The sequence below is a fragment of the Mustela lutreola genome, chromosome 17 (assembly GCF_030435805.1).
Source record: "Mustela lutreola isolate mMusLut2 chromosome 17, mMusLut2.pri, whole genome shotgun sequence".
Classification (NCBI taxonomy): domain Eukaryota; kingdom Metazoa; phylum Chordata; class Mammalia; order Carnivora; family Mustelidae; genus Mustela; species Mustela lutreola.
Window position 1 is genome coordinate 7,569,427 of NC_081306.1, and position 22,844 is coordinate 7,592,270.

Genomic DNA, 22,844 nt, shown 5'->3' on the forward strand with positions numbered 1-22,844 from the left:
TGACAGATAGAGATCACAAGTAGTCAGAGAGGGAGGCGATGGGGAGGGTGGAAACAGGCTCCCCACTGAGCAGAGAGCCTGAGGTGGGCCTCGATCCCAGGACCCCGAGATCATGACCTGAGCCAAAGTCAGAGGCTTAACCCACTGAGCCACCCAGGCGCCCCTTTAGATCATCCATTTTCTGTAAAGGTTAGTTACCAGGGTAATGTCTCCAATAGCCAGGAGACTAGGGGGGTTACTTAAAGGAAAGGTGGTATGAACAAGAGATATTCATTCCTCAATAAAACCCACCTCCTTCTTTCACTCCACATTGGAGTTGTAAATATTTTGCCCAAAGAAACTAATTTTGCCCAGTGTTATGGAGAAAAACACCAATTCATTCACCTGGAGCCAATTTCAGGGAGCTCTGGTTTCATGGCAGCCTGCAGAGCACCTGGTAGAATAACGGAAATTCAAGTCTCAGAAAGGGCAGAATGATGCTTCCTTCGGGCCTTCCAGAAAGCCTCTCCTGTTCCAAATCCCTCCCTCTTAGCTCAGAGGGCTGGAGAGGACTCAGGTGTCTCCAATGGGAGAGGGCAGGGTCACATCCTGTTTTCTGCTATAAAAAAAAAAAAAAAAAAAGGAGGCGCCCACCCACCTACCTGGCTGATTTGATGATACATTTGGTCATGGCGTGCAGACAGAAGGGAGCGTGTGGGAGCACCTCAAGCTGGTTTAGAGCAGATTGGAGGTGAGTAATCCTGACAGTAGAGAGAGGGGACACAATGGCCTTATCTGTTGGAATTCATTCCTCCTTAACCCTCTCCAATCCCCTTTTAGCACCTACAGGTCACTTTCTTTATTCTTCATCCTTGTGACTTCAGTGAACTCAACAGGTGCTTTTCAGTTGGGAGATCCTGTCTTCCCAGGTATGCCTGTTGGGTGAGGGGAAATGCTCTTAGCATCTCTAAAACAGGTTGCAACTAGATAGCTAGGGAACCTGAATACGGCTCAGACAATCTCGACTCACCCCTTTCTTACATTGATCAAGTCAGAAGATTTTTCCATTGCTCTCCTATGGCTTGCTATACTAGCTAAACAAAAGATCTTGCAAAACACCCATACTACTGGGGCGCCTGGGTGGCTCAGTGGGTCAAGCCACTGCTTTCAACTCAGGTCATGATCTCAGGGTCCTGGGATCAAGCCCCACATCTGGCTCTCTGCTCAGTGGGGAGCTTGCTTCCCCTCCTCTCTCTGCCTGCCTCTCTGCCTACTTGTGATCTCTCTGTCAAATAACAAAACAAAACAAAAACACCCATACTACTTTCTACTCCCTCATTACCTCAAGATTTATGGTATCTATCTAAAGAACAGTGAAACACAATATTAAGCCCCCATCTTCAGGAGTAGTCCTTTTCAAACCCAAACTCGTACTTAAGGAAAGCATCAGCATAACAGACAAAACTGAAGTTGTTCCACTCATAAGAGCTTTTCAAACTTTCACCTGAGTGAGAGGATGTAAAGTAGCAGATTATAAGTAGAATTTAGCCTTTAAAAAAAGGCTAAAAAAGAATTTAGCCTTTAAGAAGTGTCCTTTGGATTACATGGGGCATTTCATTTGAAGTTTACTTAAGTAATCTCTACACTCAATGTGGGGCTCGAACTTCCCACCCCAAGATCAAGAGTCCCACATGCTCTTCCGACCGAGCCAGCCAGGTGCTCCATATAGGGTTTTTTGTGGGGTTTTTTGTTTTTTTTTAAACTGCAAGTTCAAAAGTGTTTAGACAGAACATTTCTTCTCCAGTTCTTCACAGACCTACCATCCCCACCTCCATCAGCTCTGCTGTCAAGGTTCTAGACCGGTCTCTGTATGCGTGGTTAAACCTAAGCTAGAACTTCAGAAAGTCCCAGGCATTTGCTATCTTTCTTATAGTTAGTATCTTGCACAGTAAGTACATCTTTTCACCAATCTGTGAGCTCCTTGAGGGTGGGGGGGTCAAGCTTTGCCTCTCAAAAATGGTACCCTTCCTTGATACCTATTGGAGAAGAGGTCCTCCATATCCTTCTGGAGGAATCCTGTCTCCTACAGCTCAGATATACTCCAGTTGCTTCCTTTTCTCTTCAGGTACTGTCATTTGCAATGAAAACAGAATGGTATTGGAATTTCCAAGCAATCTGGGTGCCGAAAAATGGCATGCATCTGTGGTGGGTAGGTCATGTGGATATTCTTACCTTGGTCTTAGTAGGAAGGCCTGGGCTCAAGGCTAGCCCCATTTTTCAGGTGAACAGAATACATGCTCGGGAGCAACTGGCATCCAATTACCACGATGCCCTAGGGGTCTCTGATTTGCATGATACCACCAAGAGTGGAAGACCTTGTCTTTCCTCAGAAATGTGTCTTCTCTCAGAATCCCCTGGGAATTCTTTAGTTGCAAATCACAGCATCTCTCAAAGCTTGGGTCCTATCACCAGATGGGACAATAAAACGTGAAGTGGTTTGAAATCACTTAGAAATGGATTGGCAGGACTGGCTATATAGCTCTGGTTTACTTTGCCACTGAAATGTACTTTTTGGCTCTTTGCTCTGGCTTCTGTAGATCCCATTAGTTTTAAATCATGGAACTGCATTTCCATCCTGGACTCAGAAAAGCTCACCCTGAATGTCCCATATGAGACCTGTACCAAGAGAGTGGTAAGTAATAGCTTTGAAGAGTGATTTGGGAAAGAGTAACCTAGTGGTTACTACTAGTAACCCTACTAATTAAGGGTATAGGCTTGAGAGTAGAGCTTTTATTCTCAACCAGGGTTGTTTAATGTCCCTAAGCATTGGGACATTGGTTGGTTGGTTTTTTTGTTTTGTTTTGGTTTTTTGTTTTGTATTGTTTTGTTTTTGCTTTCTGTTTTGTCTGCCCAGGGAATATTTGGTAGTGTTTGGAAACGTTTTGAAGACCTTATTGGCTGCCACAACTAGAGTGGGGGGGCTGTCTGTACAAGTTGAGGTTGCAGCTCAATAGCCCACATTTGCCCAGGGGGCCCCCTCTGACAGGGATTTCAGGCCTGAAATGCCAATAACGCTGAGGTAGAGAAATCCTGAAGTTGGAGCCTTGGTGTGAGTCCTGGCTTTGCCACTATCTAGTTGTGATCTCTAGCAAGTGAGCTAATCTTTCTTTGCTTGGCACCCTCTTCAAAGGGTATCTAAAGATGAATGATAAGATGCAGATGAAGAACCTGGCACAGCAACAAGATAGAACAAACGCTCAAAAGGAGCTATTTTGATCTGTAACCTCCATGGGAAAGGGAAGGCTATTTTGGTGCTGGCAAACAGAACTGCTATGCTATAAAAACAGGTGTAGGAAGGAAAACAGCAGCTGAGCAATAGGGTTTTCTCCATTGCCAAGCAACAGTATTGCCTAATCAGGGTTATTGGGAGCAGTAAAAGAAACCCGTCAAGCAGTTCTCCAGCTTGTATGCAAAGACTCCCTTGGGGAATTGGGAAAGTATAGACTTAGTTCCTTTAGTTCCTTTAGTTGATGACTTAGGTCTGAGATACACGGTAGAAATCTGCATATTTAACTGACCACTTCATCTAATTACACGGTGAGGATCTTCAGTAATTTTTCCCTTTCTGAAATAGCCCTTAGCAACTTGGGAGCTTAGGGTTGATTTCCTGTAGATCAAGGGTTTGCAAACTAAAACCTGGGGATGGGCACATTTAGCTCATGGTATGCACGTGTGCATGTGTGTAATGGTCCTTGAGCTAAGAATGGTTAGGTTTTTAAGGACTTAAAGTACATGCTAGAAATCATATGTGGCCTAAGATGCCTAAAATATTTACGGATATTTTATAGAAAAAGGGTGGCTCTCCCTTACTTGAAACTATGACTTTCCTAAACCAGGGGAAATACCAAAGTTGGCTCTGTCCAGCACCCAGAGCAATGACTGCTATGTAGGTGCTCAATACATGTGAGAATGACTTGGGTAGAGACTCCAAATTAGCCAGAACCATGATATTCAGACAAAGGTAAATGTCAAGAATTCAAAAATAGAACTCCAATCCCTGAAGCTCAAGGAGCTATTTGCTGCCAAGACCAGCATCTTCCTGGGATATCTAAAAGGGCTAGTTGTAGAGTCTGTTGATAGAGCAATGAGGTACCTTCCAGAACCTGTGATATTGGTAACCTCAAGAGTTGGACTACTCAGCTGGGTCCAATGGTATCACGGATTTGGCTTTCCCACGGAGGTCCCAACACTTACTCTTCTTATTGTGCCATTTACACACAGCATGGCCAGCACCTGATTGCCATCGGTCTCCTGGACAACACTACTGCTTTACCATCTACGACTTTCATATATCACATCAGATGTCCAGTTGCACAAGCAGAAGAAACCCAGGAGCATGCCGGATCCACTATCTGCACAAAGGATTCCGTGTCTGTGAGTGAAGCAGGGTGACTGCTTCTCATGACTACTGCAGGGAAAATGTGCTGGTCTACACAGAGCTGGGGTTAGGAACAGGGTCAGGCTTACCATTCTGTATTCAACTACTAACTTGTTGGGTGGCTTTGGATTGATTTCTTAACCACACTGAACCTTTGATTCCAGGTCCAAAAGAGGGGGCAATAATATCTCAAAGGCTGGTGATAAGAATTGAGAGGGTATATACAGTCCTCAGAACATCATACCTGGTAGTAGAAAAGATTCCATTGGTAGCTGCAGTCATGTTAATAATAATCATTCAGCAAATGGAATAGCTATCATGTCCCAGGTTCTTTGCCAGATGATAGTATATAGTTATAAAGCACAATATTCCAATCACCTATTTAGGACGTTTATAGTCTAACCTAACAAATATTGTTAATGGACAACTAAAATACATTGATGTTTTGTTAGAACAATGATAGAACTGCGTGGTTTGACCTAATTATTGATTCCTATGCATGAAGGTAAAAACATGTGCACCTAAGAATCCACTGTCTTAACTTAGAACTGGAAGGGAGCTTAGATCTTCCAATCAGAAGCTCAGGGTAGTTTTCACAAGTGGGCCTGTGCGTTTTCTTACTATGCCCACTATCAGGCCTCTTAGTGTAAGAACTGCATAGCCGTTGCTCTGGGCATCTTGTACATGCTGTCAGGTAGTGGGATTTCAGAAACTTGCTCCTCTAAATCAAGACCTCACATCATGGTTTCTTTTTCTTTTTTTTTTTTTTTCAGTTTACCTTCAATGTTATTCCAGACATGGCTGAAAATTCGGTATGGAAGTAACTTTTTAAATTACCTAAGTAACTTTACTTATATAGTGAAAGTAACCGAACTTGAATCCTGATTTTAAAATACTAAGTATAGGATGCCTGGATGGCTCAGTCAATTAAGTGTCAGCCTTCCACTCAGATCATGATCGCAGGGTCCTGGGATCGAGTCCCGCATTGGGCTCCTTGCTCAGCTGGGAGCCTGCTTCTCTCTCTGCCTGCAGTTCCTGCTGCTTATGTGCACACTTGTTCTCTCTCTCTCTCTGACAAGTAAAACCTTAAAAAATAAAAAATGAAATAAAACATTAAATAGACAAATAGTCTCGGGGTTAAGATGAGCACCAGCCCTCTAAATGAAACTTGTGTTTTTATGATTCCAAGACTCTGCCGAGATGGATCATGGAGATTGGTGACGGTGCAAAAGTCCAAACTCTGACTTTGCAGGAGGCTGTGACCCGAGGATATAGTATCTTCTTCGACGAGAAACAAAAGCTGAGCATCCAAATGCCATTCAATGCCATCGGAGTGACTGACTATGTGGTAGGTGTGAATCTCCTGTACCACCACCCAAGCACAGACCAGTATTTCTAAGTCCAAATGTCCTCTCAACCATGTGTTCATATGAACTGAGAATACAACTGATTTAACAGGTATCTTAATGTGCTAAGCCCTGCACTGAAAACTAAAGATGCAAAGGTGACTAGAACAGATTGTTCTTCCAATAGATGAATACTGATTCTATAATGTGATAGGAGGTGGTACTAAATTCTTCTATGAATTAAGGTGTTCTGTTTTATCATTTTCCTATAATATGGTTCTACTGTAGGAATTGGTGCTTTGGGGGGCCAGTGACCAAGACATGAAGTTAATGAGTTAATGTGCCAAAGTACTTGGAACAGGTCTTGGCACCTAAGAAAGCACTTACACGTCCGCCATCTTAACAAGAACAGCCCTGTTAGTCATTGATTATAAATGTGTGGGTGGAGTCCTACAAACACTTTCTCTGAATGCTGTTACCATAAAATCAGCTTTTGCTCACATCTGCCTAGCAATCGCCTATAGGTCCTATCAGTAGACAACACTAACTTGCCAGACGTTACGAAATACAAGATTTTAAAACTAGAACACCTGACGAACAGTCCCTAGGCAGAATGCTTAAATTCTACTCGGACCAAAATAGTGTCAATACTTAAGCATATGTTTGCTCTGACAATTCTTCCAGCATTGGTTAGATATTCAAGTAAACAGATGTCTTTAAAACTGTTTCTACCCCAAACCTCACGCTCAGCAAGGTAACAGGCACCTCTACACTGCGCCTCTGAAGTTGATACAAGAATCTACTGGGCAGAAGCTCATCTTAACAACACGAGTGCTTTGTATATCAGGTAAGGCCCTAGGAAAGGGCATCTCCGTTGTGGGAGACACTGTTCCGGGGCCTTAAAGTTGATCACGGACATCGTATCGGCCATTCCTTCTAGATCCCGTGAACTGTAATGCCACACATGTGACGGTCACCATACCAGAGTTTCCTTGGAAGTTGACCTCTGTGAGCTTTGAAAACAGGAGCTTTGCTCTAAGCCAGCTGCATGACCATGGGATCCATAAGGAAGAATCCAAGGGCTTGAGATTGCACTTCAGCAAAACCCTACTCAAAATCAAAGTATGTTCCAAGCATGAACTTTATGGAAGCCTAGCTGGAAGCACAGTTGACGGCTTGACCATAAATTCTTTTTTTTTTTTTTAAGATTTTATTTATTTGACAAAGATCACAAGTAGGCAGAGAGGCAGGCAGAGAGAGGGTGGGGGTGGGAGGAGTAGGCTCCCTGCTGAGCAGAGAGCCTAACGTGGGGCTTGATCCCAGGACCCTGAGATCATGACCTGAGCCCAAGGCAGAGGCTTAACCCACTGAGCCACCAGGGACCCTGACCATAAATTCTTAATTATCCATATAATGGATTCAAATTCTGGAAGGCCTCATTTGATCACTTTGCCTAAGTGAATTTTTAAATAACTAAAATTCACTCTCAAACACCAAGCCTCTTTGAGCCACTGCAATGGAAGTTTTCTTGTGTGTGGTTTTTTTTTTCCCCCCTCCATTCATTGCACTGCTTTTAAGTTGCTAATGATGACCCTCTTATAACCTATTTTTAATAGGGCAGCTTGATCCAAACAAAACTGTCCTCAATTGTTCTTACTGAGGCCATTCTTAACAGATGCAGTTGCCAGGGAGAGCAGAGAGTAATCTTATGTCGGGGTAAGGGGTGGTTTGCAGTAACATCTGACAACATTTGCAGAGTCCTTTTTACTCAGACCTGGCTTGGCAGAGTACTCAGCTCTTTGGAATCTGATCTGTTAATTCAGGCTTCAGTATCTAATACAAAGAGCATGCAGAGCTGGGTATTTCAGGGCATGAGTTTAAAGCAATAAATTTCCTGCCTAGGAAAGCATCCTGATCTGGAGAAGTGATAGGCTCTCTCTTGTTCTGGTTTAAAGGGAAACCCGATTAATTCTGGAGGGTGCCCTACAGGTATTCAGTGTACTTCCTTCCTGCCTCACTGTGGGCTTTGCTGGGCCCACATGGCTGCAGCTGCTCATCGACATTCTTGTCTCCTTTCAGTCCTCTGAAAAATGCCTACCCCATCAGTTCTACTTAGCTTCACTCAAGCTGACCTTCACCTTCAAACGTGAGACTGTATCAATGGTAGTTTATCCTGAGTGTGGCTGTGAGTCACCAGTTTCTGTAGGTAAGAAATCTCTTCTCCCTCAGCTCTTGTGTATAGGGGAAAACGTACAGCGTTTCAGACTCTGTATTGCTTACATTGTGAGGAAACTCATCAGATCAGAAACCTCAGTGTAGCTGCCATGAACAGAGCCCTAAGAAGATAGTATCTCCAAAATATATATACGGGTAGATCTCACTATAATGGATCCATGTTTAAGTAGCCAGGATATATTCTGCATTAGGAGCCTGAGCCCATTATCTAAATAAGATTGATTCCAACCTGTAGTCAGAAGGACTACTAAAGTTTAAAGGACATCACCCAAATGCCTACAAATTGCGTAAGGATGTGGAATAGGTGGTTTTGTTCAGTATTGGCTCTCTGTGCTTACTTATTTACCATATCACATCAGGCCAATGGGAAAAACTAGTTCCTGCATCAACTAACCACCCCCCACCTATTCCTTTCCTCAAACCACTCAGGATTTGCGAGACTTGAAAGAAGATACATAATGACACAAGACATTGCACTTGAAGCCATAATCTGACCCTCAACTCCCTTTAGCCCCTCAGAGTTTTCTCACAGTTCTCTTCATCTGGACTTGAAGGTTGGTAGAGGACCATTAATATGGCAGACATGTTTCTTTAAACTCTTAACACCATCTAGTTACAGGTGACCTGTGCAACCAGGATGGGTTTATGGATGTCAAGGTCTACAGCCACCAAACAAAACCAGCTCTAAACTTGGATACCCTCAGGGTGGGGGACTCAACCTGCCAACCTACCTTCAAGGTTCCATCTCAAGGGCTGACAGTGTTTCATATCCCCCTGAGCAGATGTGGAACAAGACATAAGGTGAGTACCAGCAGACTTCGAGGTGTTAAGACTGGACTATAAGATCAGTGGTCACCCACTTCTAACCTTCCTCTAATTTTAAGTTCAAGGACGACAAAGTCATCTACGAAAATGAAATACATGCTCTCTGGGCGCATCTCCCTCCACGCACAATTTCCAGAGATAGTGAATTCAGGTGTGATGAAATTGCTACTTCTTAAGCTCCACGTTAGGTTAAAGCAGTCTTCTAACCTAAAATTCTTCTTACCACTTGGCCCCTCCCCACATTCATTACAGAATGACTGTGAGGTGCCATTACAGCAGAGATGACCTGCAAATAAACACTGATGTCCAAAGCCTTCCTCCTCCAGTGGCCTCTGTGAGGCCAGGTCCAGTTGCCTTGAGCATGCAAACCTACCCAGGTGAGCCATCATAACCTAAGACACCCCGCTTAAATACTTTCAGAGAACTCTGCCCCAACCTGAGCTTTCTGATGCTGCCAGACTAATGGAATAGTAATGATGCTTTAGCTCATACTGCAACCATCAACAACTTGCGTAGTGAAGATGTTCCTTTTCCATTTCAGACCAATCTTACCTTCGACCTTATGGGGACAAGGAGTACCCTGTGGTGAGATACCTCCGCCAACCAATTTACCTGGAACTAAGAGTCCTTAATAGGGCTGACCCCAATATCAAGCTGGTCTTAGATGACTGCTGGGCAACACCCACTGTGGACCCAGCCTCACTTCCCCAGTGGAATATTATCATGGATGGGTAGGTATTCTCCACCCATAAGGTAGCTCCGTTAATGAAAAATTACCAGCGAAAGGGTGCCTACCTGGCTCAGTCAATAAAGCATGAGACTCTTGATCTCTGGGTTAGGAGTTTGGGCCCCATGTTGGGGGTAGAGATTACTTTAAAAAAAAAAAAAATCTTAAAAAAAAAAAGTGACAGTGAAGAAGAAAAAACCCTCCTGGGTTCAGAAGAGCACGGTCACAAAGGCCCTGATCTTTGTCTGTGTTCATTAGTAACCAGTCTAACTGCCTGGGACATACTAGGCACTCAGATTAGTAGGAAGAATTAAGCCAATATAAAAACTACATATAAAACTTGAGACTCCTGATAGGCTTACCTAGCAAACTAATCAGTACTTAAATAGTATTACTATGTTAGAAAAATAGAACTAATATGTACAACTCATGACTGGATATTGTTGGGTAGACCACATCAGAAAGTATATTAAATAAAAGGCACAGGTAGAAGGTAGAACAGTTCACAAGGTGTTAGAATACATGTGGCTGAATTTGGGCAATTGTTGAGTCAAACTTGGGGTGGGGGGGTAGGGAATAACATTGCTGATGTTCTGCCCTGGTATGTGCCTCCCAGCTGTGAATACAATCTAGACAACCACAGAACTACCTTCCATCCAGTTGGTTCATCTGTGACCTATCCTAATCACTATCAGAGGTTCGATGTGAAGACCTTTGCCTTTGTATCCGAGGCTCAAGTGCTCTCTAGCCTGGTAAGCAATTAAGTCCCCTGGAACAGACTGAATGTGAGTGCATCAGTTCCACTCGACTCTTCTATCTCCAGGTCTACTTCCACTGCAGCGCGTTAATCTGCAATCAACTCTCTCCAGACTCCCCTCTGTGTTCTGTGACTTGCCCTGTGTCATTCAGACACAGGCGAGGTAAAAACTTCAAGTCTTCGTTACCATGAGCCCTCAAAGCAAGCCTTATCTTCTCAGAACTGGAAACCTTAAGAATGAGGGCTGTGGAGAGTCTGACTGCCTCAGTCAGTAGAGCCTACAACTCTTGATCTTGGGCTGCTAGTGGGTACCAATAAGTGTACAAGTCCTATAAAATGAAAAAAAAAAAAAAAGTGGGGGGGCTTTATTGGGACTCTTTATCTTCTAAGAAGTGTTCTCAGGTTTCTTGTTCCAAGAAACCTCAGGGAGGACTGCCTCCCTGCCCATAGGATAAGGCTGAGATGGCAAGTTCTGGATCAGACTATAAGCAAGTCTGGTTTTGCACATGGACTGGAGCCTGATCTTCTGCACATGTGACTCTGCAAAGTTACTCTTGCAAAGTCTGGGTAGACTGGGAACTTAATCTTCCTGGGGATATTTCTGGAGAGTTTATTCTGTTTTTACAGTAAAGTATATGCCCTCCTACAAAGGTAGGAGAGGCAAAACCCTACATAGAGCAGGGAACTCAGCAGAGATGTTGTCTAAGTTCATCGACACACCTCTCTCTGGGTCACTACTCCCAAGGTCAGATACTAACTCCAATCTCTGTCCCCAGCCACAGGTACCACTGAAGAAGAGAAAATGATAGTAAGTCTCCCGGGACCCATCCTCCTGTTGTCAAATGGCTCTTCACTCAGAGGTATGGATTTAAAGCCTAGGGCACTTCCTGGACTCAAGTTCTTGGCTTTGTTAAATTTAACCATGCACAAATAATACATGCCTATGGTAATCCTAAATAAAAAAAGAATGAGTCTCTCTTCCTAGCCATAACTCTAAGTTTCTTGTGTACTCTTCCAAAAACCCCCCTTAAAAAAAATCTTCTAATGCAAGTGAAAAAAATCATTATTACATATTCTACCTACTTGCTGTAAATTTTTTTTATTTGTTTTGAAGCATTTAATCTGCACAGAGAACTACCTCACTGCTAACAGCTATATAGGATTCCATCCACACGGCTCTGTCTTAACCACAGTCTTCATTCATGGGTGTCCAGGTTATTTCCAATTTTGTCACTAATGCTCCAGTAGAATCCTCCTCTTAAATCTTTGCCTACTACACAAATCCAGGATAGCTTTTTTTTTTTAAGATTTATTTTAGAACACAAACTGAAGGGGCAGGGAGAGGGGGAGAGAATGTCAAGCAGATTTCGGTTGAGCCCAGATCCCATCCTGGGAGCTCTAACTCAAGACCCTGAGATCACAACCTGAGCCAAAAGCAAGAGTCAGACACTTAACTGACTGAAACACTCAGGCACCCCTGGGATATCTTTCTAGAAGTGAACTATTCAATCGGAAGGCATGTGACTTACTCCTGCCAAACTTCATTCTGTACTAGGTTGTGTTCTTAATATCTCCTATCTTGATCCCAGCTGGTCTTAATTAGAGACCCATAATTTGAAAGTAAGTGGCCTTAAATCCCTAACAACCTGTAGGAAACCATGCGCTCGGGATCATTTCTATTAGTGCCATAATGTTAAGAAGGCTGAAACAGTAAGGTTCTTTTCGGGTGTCAGTTCATCTGATTGTAGAAGGAAAAGAAGCGAGGAGGTGGGAACAGCTGTGGGAGCAGAGCAGCGAGAGGTGGAGGTTGGCTCCAGGAGTAAGACTGTATACCTTGTTATGAGCTTCCCAAATGAGCCCTGTGAGGCTTCATATCACTTCGCTGGGCAGCCTCAGACTTTAACTTAGGCCTTTTGATTTTTAATGATCTTAAGACTTGAATGTCTCCTTCCTTCCCAGATGCTGTGGACTCGAAACAGCCCAAGGCTGCCGGATATGTTGCTTTTAAGACTATGGTGGTTGTGGCTGCCTTAGCAGGCCTGCTGGCAACTCTAGGTCTCATGAGCTACCTCCGCAAGAAAAGAATCATGATGTTAAATCACTAAGGATTTTCAAATAAAGTGGTTGAAGCAAGCTGCTTGCTCTTACCTCATTAACCTTAGATGGAGTTCAAGGATGGCTTCTGGGGTCACACTCGGTAGAGGTCATATAGAACCTCTCCACCATCCTAATGGGCTTTGGCTGTGTAGATAAGAATAAGGAAATTCAGGACTTAATTGTTTCCTGTCATTCAGCTTTCTCTGACCTCCACTCCCCAAACTGGCTGAGCTGGAAAACTGAACCAGCAGCAGGTCTTCCCTCCAGCCCCCCTCTGGGGCTGCCTTCAGGCGACTCATCTTTCACTCCTCCATTCACATATGCAAGATGTGGAGATGAAAGCTCACCCTTAGTCAGGGGCACGATTTCCCTTCCCTAGAAGGGCAGGGTAAAGAGGTGTTCCCAAGGAATTAATCTAGCGTTCTGCTTCCATATTTCCTAACTCAAATTACTCTTTGAAAGAAACTTTGCCTGAGAACTTCAAGGTTTTCAGTTACATTGTTCCCTCAATTCATCATGCAATTCGAGACCAGCAATCTCCCTAGGGGAATGGAAATGAATAAAGGTTCTGGTTTTCTTAGGTGCAGTTACAACATTCCTACTCTCGTTAAGACTCCACAGCTGGACAACAGCCCCTTAGCTGAGCCTGGAGAGTGGCTTTCCCACTGCCGACATGCGATTATTCTTCCTTCTGTGTCTTTTCCCGCTCAGGGTCCCCCAGCTTCTACATCGCAATTACATCAAAAGGACTAGTGTTTGCTTGCCATTGTAGCTCTTAACAGACTATGTTCAAAGTAATACAGAAATGAACTCGCTTGTATCCTTCAACTAGAAAAAACATAGATTGTATAAGAGCTTTGGCTAGGAAAAAAATCTCAAAAAGCTTTAAAATATCTGTATGGGGCTAGGAGGTAAAAACAAAGTCTTCAGTGTGTTGGGAACTTTTTTCGGAGTAGTCATAGTCTCGCTTTTTAAAATTTGAAGAATGTTAAATATACTGTAGCTCTTTTTTTTTTTTAAGATTTTATTTATTTGACAGAGATCACAAGTAGAGGGGGGTGGGTTGCAGGCTCCCCGCTGAGCCTGAGCTCATGACTGGAGCCAAAGGCAGAGGCCCAACCCACTGAGCCTCCCAGGCGACCTATACTGCAGCTCTTTGATATGCATTCTGCCTCCTCTCCCAATACACCTTTTCATTCTAAATTATTTGACTACATTTATACAGTAGAATTCAGCTTATGGTGTGGGGAAGGAAACTATTCACATTGTGTGAAAGCTCTGGTCTTTCTAGAGTTCTAGGAGTCAAAAGTTCAAGTTAGTCATCAAAGCCATTCTTGGGATATTGCTTTAGAAGGGAATAAAGCCTTAATTTGATAATGATAAATGGTCTTGGAGTCAAGCTTTTCTGTGACTGACCAGGCACAGTGTTCCACATTAGAGCCAGAAAACCCGCGTATGTTGTACTTTTTAAAATGGCATTTAAATTTGGCCACTTAAGGGGCTTCCTGATCCCCAATGATAGGCTAAATAATGACCACCCCAACAGGTCCACTTCTTATTCCCCAGAATCTGAATATTCTCTTTACTTGGTTCCAAATGGACCTTGCAGATGTGCCCGAGAGTCCTGACACGGGGATATTATCCAATAAGACCCAATCACAAGGGTCCTTATAAAAAGGGCAGAAGGATCAGAGTCAGAAGATGTCCCGATGGAAGCAGAAATCAGAGTGATGGGGGTCACAAGCCATGGAATGTGGGGAGCCAATATTAGCTAGGGATGGCAAGGAAATGGGTCTCCACTAGAGCCTCAAGGAACACAGTTCCACTGCCCCGTTTTGGACTTCTGAATTCCAGAGTTGTGAAATAACCTGTATTTCAAGATGCTAAGTTTATATGAATTTGTTACAACAGCAATAGGTAATAAATACAAACTCTAATGAGTCCCTAAAGCCATCACTTTGCTGGAAATGCACACAGTTTACAGAAGAGCAACATAGTCCCTAGAGTAGCTTATCCAAGATATATGATCTTGATGAAGGAGCTGGAGCCTCTCTTCTCCAGGTTGGTCTGTTTGTATATGGTCACAAGTCAGGATCACGGTGACCTGGCCTCCAGCCTGTCCCCACAGCAGGGCTTGGTTCTGATGTTTGCCACAAATGCTGGGACAGAACTTGGGAGAAAAGCTAAGCCAACTGTGGAGCAACTGCTGGGATGAACACTTGTTGCCATGGAAGCCAGGAACAAGTACAATAAGTGACTGACTCAAGTTATGCTCTCAACTTCCAAAGGTTCACATCCTCCTACTGTACGTGGGAGAGGCAGCCTTGTGCTGTGGGGAGAGAGGGAGCTCAAATCCCGAGAGACTGCTCCCTCACCAAACTCATGTTTGCAATCTTGCTTATGCAGTAGGGATGAGCCATAGTTGTAACAGGTCCCAGGAGGTAGATGAGGGGTGTGTGGATTCTAACACTCGACCCAACAGTTTGAACAGCAAAGGTTACAGGAGCTGGGAATGGATCTACATGCCTTGGGAAGGCCCCTGTCATGTTGAACTTTCCTTCCCTGCCCTGATCTGCTGACTCAGGCAGTTTCATGAAATTTGTCAAGTTCTAGAATAAGAGTTGTGTTTGGGTTCTGGATATATGTCGCTCTTGCTATGTGACCTTAGGCAGGTGGAACAATCTCTGAGCCTATTTCCACATCTTTAAAATGAGAATAAAACCTATTTTGATAAAAACAAAACAAAAAACTTATTTTGGGGGCACACAGATGGCTCAGTCAGTAGGACATGTGACTCTTGATCCTGGGGTTGTTGGTCTGAGCCCCGTGTTGAGTGTAGAGATTACACAAAGTCTTAAAAACAAAACCTACTCTGAAAGCACGTGAGGGTTCAATGAGATAGTCAGTTGTCAAAGTCTTAGTGTCTGAGCTGCCCAGTCAGCACTGCAGCCATCTAAATAAAACCTCAGGGGAAAAGTATAAGCAACTGAGGGTTGGATAAAGCTATGTGCTAGGTGAGAGATTCTTAATCAGGCACATATTTCGAAAAATATACATGTCCTGACCCTACCTACTAAACTAGAACCTTTAAAGAGAGGAGTCTAAGCATGTTTGGGCTCTGAAGCCATATAATAGCCCCCAAATATCTATGTCCTAATCTCAGAAACCTGTGAATGTTCCCTTCCATGGGAAAAAGGGACTTTATGTACATGATTAATTTAAGGATCCTGCATGGGGAAATTCTCTGGATCACCCAGGTGGGACCTAACTGCAATCACAGGGATCCCTATAAGAGGGAGACAGGGTGAGATCTGGCGACAGGAAGGGAAAGGTAATGTGATGATGGAGGCAGGGACTGGAGTGATGCACCATGATGACAAGGGAGGGGCTACCAGCAGAGGACCACAGATGGACACCGAACTAAAGGAGTTCAGGAAAAGGACTCTCCTCTAGAGCCTCTAGAAGGGACCAGCCTCACTGGCACCTGGAATTTAGCCCAGTGAAACTGATTTCAAACCTCTGACCTCCAGAATAAATTGGTTATTTTTAAGCCACTGCCCTTGTGATAATTTGTTACAGCAGAAAGAAGAAACTAATACAAGCTCCTCCAGTGATTCTGACATACACCTCTGGGTAAGAATTGCTGTGTTAGACTAAGGCAGAAGCCAGCAAACTTTGTCATAGACAACGTATTACAAACTCACACTGTTGCTCCTACACGGGGACTAACATGGGAGCAGTTTATTGTTTCAAGGGCTTGGCAGATTCAAGTTGCAATCAGCTTCATTTCTAAACCATAGTATATCCTGGTGGAATTGAAGAGTTGCTGAGAACACGAGTCCATCCTGAGATGGGAATTGAAGTTGTAACCCACTGAGGTACCAGAATTAGAATTACCTTCTACAGGTAATTGTCACTACTGTGCCAATAAGTAGAAAATCCATGGGGTAACATTGCTTCTGGCTTGAAGGTGGTGGTGCATGGAGTAGGAAGCTACCTCACTGCTGGAGGACAGGGGATCAGCAGAAGGTAGAATGTACAGTGCCTGGCATATCCATAGTCTTGGTCATAGCAGCTTCCCCCTGATGAGTCAACGGACTCCAGTGTGTGTAGGCTGGGCTCTTGGGTAGCCTAAGTACCACTTCCTCTCTTGAGAGTAGATTTCCCTGACAGAGGTTAGAATTCTGCCTAACCTCTCCTTGACCCTGACCTTTGATCACACAACACCCAAGGAACTTTGCTTTGTGAATAAACTCATGAGTGAACTGCGACTAATAGTTGGCGTAGGCTGCTTAATCTGAAAAGGTTTCCTTCCCACTTTCTCTTCCTGTGATATTGTGATTTATAGTAAGAAATATTTATTTGGTCTTTGTCCCCCTGTAGCATAGAGCTCCTAAAACACTTGGAACTTCTTAAGTGTTGAGAGTAATTAAGGAGCCTTTTCTTACATTAATAGATGACTTTGGGAAAGCCCCTTAATAACTTAGACAAGGGGGCTGGTTGCCAGGGAAACCAATCTTGAACAAAGGGTAGAAACTTTCAGTCTCACCCCCTTGATTTCTGGGACTCGGCCAGTTGATCATGCCTATATAATGAAGCTTCCATTAAAACCTCAAAGCAGAGGGTTCAGAGAGCTTCCAAGTTGGAGAACATGTGGAGATTTGGGGAGAATGGTGTTTTCAGAGAGGACATGGAAGTTCCTTGTCCTTTCTCCATCCCTATGCTTCTCTTCCATCTGGCTGTTCCTGAGTTACATCCTTTAATAATAAACCAGTAATCTAGTAAATGCACTGTTTTTCTGAGTTCTGTGGGACACTCTAGCAAATCAATCAAACCCAACAGGGTGTCATCAGAACCTCCCACCTGTAGCCAGATCATGAGGACCACAGGTACCTGGACTTGTGACTGGCATCTGAAGTGGGGTACGGTAGGTAGGGACAGTCTTGTAGGACTGAGCCCTTAACCTGTGGTATCTGATGCTATCTCTAGGTAGGTAGTGAGAAGTGAGTTGAATTGTAGGACACCCAAATGGCACCAGAGAATTGCTTGGTGGGGTAACCCCCATACACATAGAATTGGGTCCCAGAATCCTCATTTTTCTCCCTGTCCCCTTCTTCCCTAATAAGAGAACTTTGACTGTTCTGGAATGGCATAATGTATCCCTAGGTGACACACTCTGATGGTGCTTAATAATCAAGATGAACTTTCACTTCCCTTGCAGATCAGCTACCAGGAGGCATATGTTTCTGTTCAATGAGATTTAAAGGGATATTGCAAGGGAGGCATCTGTCTTTTTCTTCCTTGTTTTAAAAAGAAAAAAAAGTATGTAAAGCTAGCCCCTTTTCTTCCTGTCTATGGATGTGGTGGTGTGACATTGTGAGTCTTTGAGTTATGGCAGCCATCTTGTGACCGTGAGGAAACAGCCTAATGACACTGAGAATGGTAGACTAAAAACATGGAAAATCTAGATTCCTGATCACTTTGTTGTGTTTCCTCAATCAACCCTGCAATCACTTGCATCTTGTTAAGAAGAAAACCACAGGACCTCAAAGGGAGCTTAATACCTAATCTAATTACAGTTTTAACCTTCCCCAGAAATGAAGTCTTAACTGGTCAGTCAGGACTTTTCTAGTCAGCACTAATGAGGTAATTGTCACATGGGCCCTCCATTCCCCAAAGGAAGATGAGGTCATCTGTGTAAGACTCCCAGCCCTTCCACCTAAGGGTAAGTGACCTTGCCTAAAGCAATCTTTTCTTTAGCTAATAACGTCTTTGCTCCACCCTCCTTCCTATAGAAACCTTCCATTTTCTACAACTTCTCAGAGCTCCCCTCTACACGCTAGGTGGGATTCATGACTCCATTCATAAAACCAATTAGATCTTCAAGTTTACTCAATTGAAATTTTGTTCTTTAACAATCTTTCATGTTTAGTGAGATGCTAAGGATTCCCTTTTTTTAAGGGATGTAGTTTGTTTCTTGCAGATAAAAGCATTCAAAATGATTCAGGATTAAAACAGCATTACTTTTAGGAAATCAGCTATGGCTATAGTTTGCATCTATAAGAACACACCAAGTTACATGTAAGGTTTCCTTCAGATTAATAACCAAATTTATATAAACCACAAATAAGAACACCTTCTGTTAACAAATTTACTTTGCTTTGGCTCCCCCAAGGCGCAAGAGAACCAGAGTCTTATTCTGTTCATCTTTGGATTCCCAGAGGTCCTTATGGGAGGGAAGTGATTTCACCAAAAATATAGTACAAAGAAGCTTGATTCTGTGAAAATTAGTAAAGGGAAACCCCACTAAATGGAACCTGGACGTTTTGGCAGGGGGAGTTCCCACACCCTAATACTCTGAATCAACTGCAGACCCAACAGGAAGAGACTGATTTGACTGTGAACATAGATACCACTCTTCTTTTTTTTTTTTTTTTTAAGATTTTATTTATTTATTTGTCAGAGAGAGAGAGAGCAAGAGCGAGCACAGGCAGAGTGGCAGGCAGAGTCAGAGGGAGAAGCGGAGCAAGGAGCCCGATGTGGGACTCGATCATGACCTGAGCCGAAGGCAGCTGCTTAACCAACTGAGCCACCCAGGCGTCCCTAGATACCACTCTTCTACTCCAGCCGGAGGAAGAGCTGATTTCCTCATTCCCCACCGACAGCCTCTAGGCAACAGCCAATGAGAAGCCACTATACTTTTGACTCCCAGTTTTCTCTAATGGACTTTCAGTTCATAACAGCATTCCCAATTCACCCCTTCTCTCCTTATAGAAGTGAGCCTTGGGGCACCTGGGTGGTGCAGTCGGTTAGTTGTCTGATTCTTGGGTTTGACTCAGGTCATGATCTCAGGGTGATGAGATCAAGCCCCACATCAGGCTCCGCTGATCAGGGTGGAGTTCGCTTGAGATTCTCTCTCTCCCTCTGCTCCTCCCACTCCTGTGCTCTCACGCTCTCTCTCAAATGAATGAATGAATGAAGGAAGGAATAGGTGTGACTCTCCTTTATTCCCTGGACTTGCCTACAGTTTTGCCGCAGCTTGTTTGCCCCAGATTGCGATTCTCGTTGATTCCCAAATAAACACCTCTTCTGCTGGGAAAGTAACTGGCAGTATATTTTTGAGGTTAAGAATTCAAAGCAGAGGGACACCTGGGTGGCTCAGTGGGTTAAAGCCTCTGCCTTCGGCTCAGGTCATGATCTCAGGGTCCTGGGATCGAGTTCCACATCGGACTCTCTGCTCAGTGGGAGCCTGCTTCCCTTCCTGCCTCTCTGCCTACTTGTGATCTCTGTCAAATAAATAAATAAAATCTTAAAAAAAAAAAAAAAAAGAATTCAAAGCATATAATATGGTTTCTTTGCTTCCATACCTGGAGATGGATCCTCCCCACTTCATTCTGTTAGGGTCAGAGGAGCAGGGAAGATGCTGTGAAGCAAGCCCCAGATGCAAGGCATGGGTCCCAGCCCAGGTGCTGCAGACTTACAGTGGCTGCAGGTAGAGTCATGGCTCCTCTCTGGCTTCAGGTGTGCCATCTTTAAAGAATTTTTTTTTTAGACTTTATTTATTTATTTGACAGATGGAGATTACAAGCAGGCAGAGAGGCAGGCAGAGAGAGAGGAGGAAGCAGGCTCCCCACTGAACAGAGAGCCAGATGATGCGAGGCTCCATCCCAGAACTCTGGAATCATGACCCGAGCCGAAGGCAGAGGCTTTAACCTATTGAGCCACCGAGGCTCCCCCCAGGTGTGCCATCTTTAGAAGGAGGACTGAAGAGGGTTTCTATGGCCTTGCTACCCAAGGTGTGGTCTGTGGAAGGCTTTCCCTGGGAGCTGGAAGAAACTCAGACCTACAGACTTAGGACCTGCCTTTTAGCAGGACCCCTTGTACAGATGCATATTAACATCTAAGATGCACAAGTGCAAAGTCCCTTTCAGCAATCAGGGCTGTTCGGGGCAGAGCCAGCTTCAGATTGCTAGATGTGAGCTCCCTCTTCTGGCTCAACAAGTAAGTACCGACTTTAGGAAACCTCTCTGTTCCCTTTCCACCTGCTGGTTTTCTGTTTGTTTGTTTGTTTTTAAGGGTTTCAGATGGGAATTGAAGCTCCAGCACCTAAGTAGGGGCATAAGGTCTCCTAGCGCAGTGTATGGGGCCTTGAGTCTCCTCTCAAGTCATGGGAAGCCAAACGACACCTAGTGTCCTCTCCAACCTAGACGGCTCTCCAATTCCCAGCTGCCAAGTAGCCCACCTTCCCTATGTCTCATCCTTGCCATTCTGCTTTAACAGAAAAGCAGGGAGAGGGGAGAAAACCAAGCCTGAGCTGGCAGCCAATGATGCTGTTCTTGTGGCACAATCACTAGCCAGCTCTGAGACATTCGGCAAATTATTACCTGTTGGCCCAATTTCGTCTTCTGCTGGGTGAGGAGTATGGCAGGAAGATGGAACAGACGGAACTTGCAAAACTGTTGTGAAAGGTCAAAAATGTTACCATTTTTGACAAATGTCAAGGTGTTTTCCTGATGCCGTTACTATAACTGGCAGATCTAGTACAGGCCTGGCCGATTCCAGCCTCATCTCAGATGAGCTCTGCTATCGTGAAGCCTGATGTTCTTAATTCTTGTCTCCATCAGGATTTCTCAACCTCAGCACTGACATCTGTGCCCAAATAATTCTTTCTGTAAGGGGCTGTCATGTGCATTGTAGGACGGTTAACAGCATCCCTGGCCTCATCCGCCACCAGGAGCATGTCAGGAGGATGCCAGGAGCAGCCCCTCTCCCAAACACACACAGTCATGAGAATCAAAAATGCCTCCACACGCTGCCAAATGTCCTGGGATATACAGGCTCTAGATTCGCACCTCTCCGAATTTTCTAGTCAATGGAAAATGTTGTCCAGGGGTTTCTATGTGTAAGGTTCTAGGCTATCCAAAGTGAATATGCAGGCCTTGTTTCCATGCCCAGGGCACTGGTGGAGATGGGGCAGGTAGGGAGGGCGGGAGGAAAAGTAAATGCAAGAGAATAGCAGCAAATGAGAGACACGTCAGTTGAGCAGGGGTATAATTTTTTGATGGTGTTGTAGCACTTTCATGATCTAGAGACCCCTTGCCTCAGTTTCCCAGACTCCAGTCGGATGCGTTCTCTTTACAGACGGAGGAAGTCAATGCACAGAGAGGCTGTCACTTGCTCAACAGGCCTGTTCCACAAGGGCCGTACGTATAAAGAGGGTGCACAGAGCAAGACATGACTTCACAGAGGTATGAACCTGGAGCTGGACTGTGGAAGGTGAAAATCTTTTGAGGTGGGAGGTTTGGACAAGGGATGCTCCGGCATCACTGGTTTTCAACTTTTCGGCCACACATGATGGATACTATCCACCATAACGACACACCCAAGAGGCCCACCAGATTTGTATGTAATCCCCACACCTTTCCCCCAGGAAGGCAAAGAGAGCACTTCATTAATTCATAATTGTCACAACTCTCACCAATCACTCCAGATGTGTGTGTGTGTGTGTGTGTGTGTGTGTGCACACCTATTGGATCACTCACCATAAGTATATGCATGCATGCACATGTTTTGGGTGGTACCATGGCATAGGTAGGAAAGCAGATTATTTTCAAATTCTACCCCCTCTCTCTAGCTCCACTTTTTCTCTCCCACTCAAGGAAGCACAGCAAAACCTACATGAAAGTACTCAACCTTGTGACAACTCACACCCGATCATGCCTTTGCCAGAGTGTTGCAACTTCTGGGCTGAATCTCCTGTTTGTTTTGGGTTGTTTTTTTTTTTTTTAATTTTATTTATTTATTTATTTTGGTTAATCTCTACACCAATGTGGGGCTCAAACTCACAAGCCCAAAATCCAGAGTCACATGCTCCACCGAATGAGCCAGTCAGACAACCCTGAATCCTCTGGTCTATGCAGAACAGACAACAGAAGCCACACACAGTGCTAGTTGAAATGGTACCTCTTTGGGGACAACTCTAGGGAAGCCAACCATTCCCATTGTATTTAATGAAACCAGCGAAACCTGGAGTCATCTGACACAGCGGCAAAGGTTATGGATACTGTCAGAGACAGCATATATTAGGGCATGGGTCCAAATCTCATAAGGCCTCAAAGGCAGGTTGAGGAGTTGACATTGAACCACATGCTGAGTACAAGGGTGGGTTTTGCAGTCAGGCAAACTGGGCTTGCATCCCACTTGTTTCCATGGGCCCTTGACAACTTAACCGCTCAATCTGTCAGCATTTTTATCTCTAAGATGGGTAGTAGTGAGGACTGACCGAAAATGTGTATTGATTTGTAGAGGGTTTAAGATAGCACCCAACACATGGCAAAAACAGACACCTGGGGGTGCCTGGGTGGCTCAGTCGTTGGGCATCGCCTTCAGCTCAGGTCCTGATCTCAGGGTCCTGGGATCAAGCCCCGCATCACATCGCGC

General features: G+C 44.3%; 1 protein-coding gene across 1 annotated transcript; it reads left to right on the forward strand.

The window, feature by feature from the left end:
- The first annotated feature begins 668 nt into the window (after nucleotides 1–668).
- Nucleotides 669–12,412, forward strand: ZP2 (zona pellucida glycoprotein 2). The gene is made up of 18 exons (XM_059154926.1): nucleotides 669–730; nucleotides 820–908; nucleotides 2,105–2,188; nucleotides 2,577–2,671; nucleotides 4,261–4,413; nucleotides 5,191–5,229; nucleotides 5,607–5,765; nucleotides 6,514–6,610; nucleotides 6,704–6,885; nucleotides 7,843–7,969; nucleotides 8,612–8,799; nucleotides 8,883–8,974; nucleotides 9,076–9,200; nucleotides 9,365–9,554; nucleotides 10,167–10,302; nucleotides 10,374–10,470; nucleotides 11,084–11,167; nucleotides 12,267–12,412. The coding sequence occupies exons 1-18, from the start codon at nucleotides 669–671 to the stop codon at nucleotides 12,410–12,412; spliced, it is 2,145 nt and encodes a 714-aa protein (XP_059010909.1).
- The last annotated feature ends 10,432 nt before the right edge of the window (nucleotides 12,413–22,844 follow it).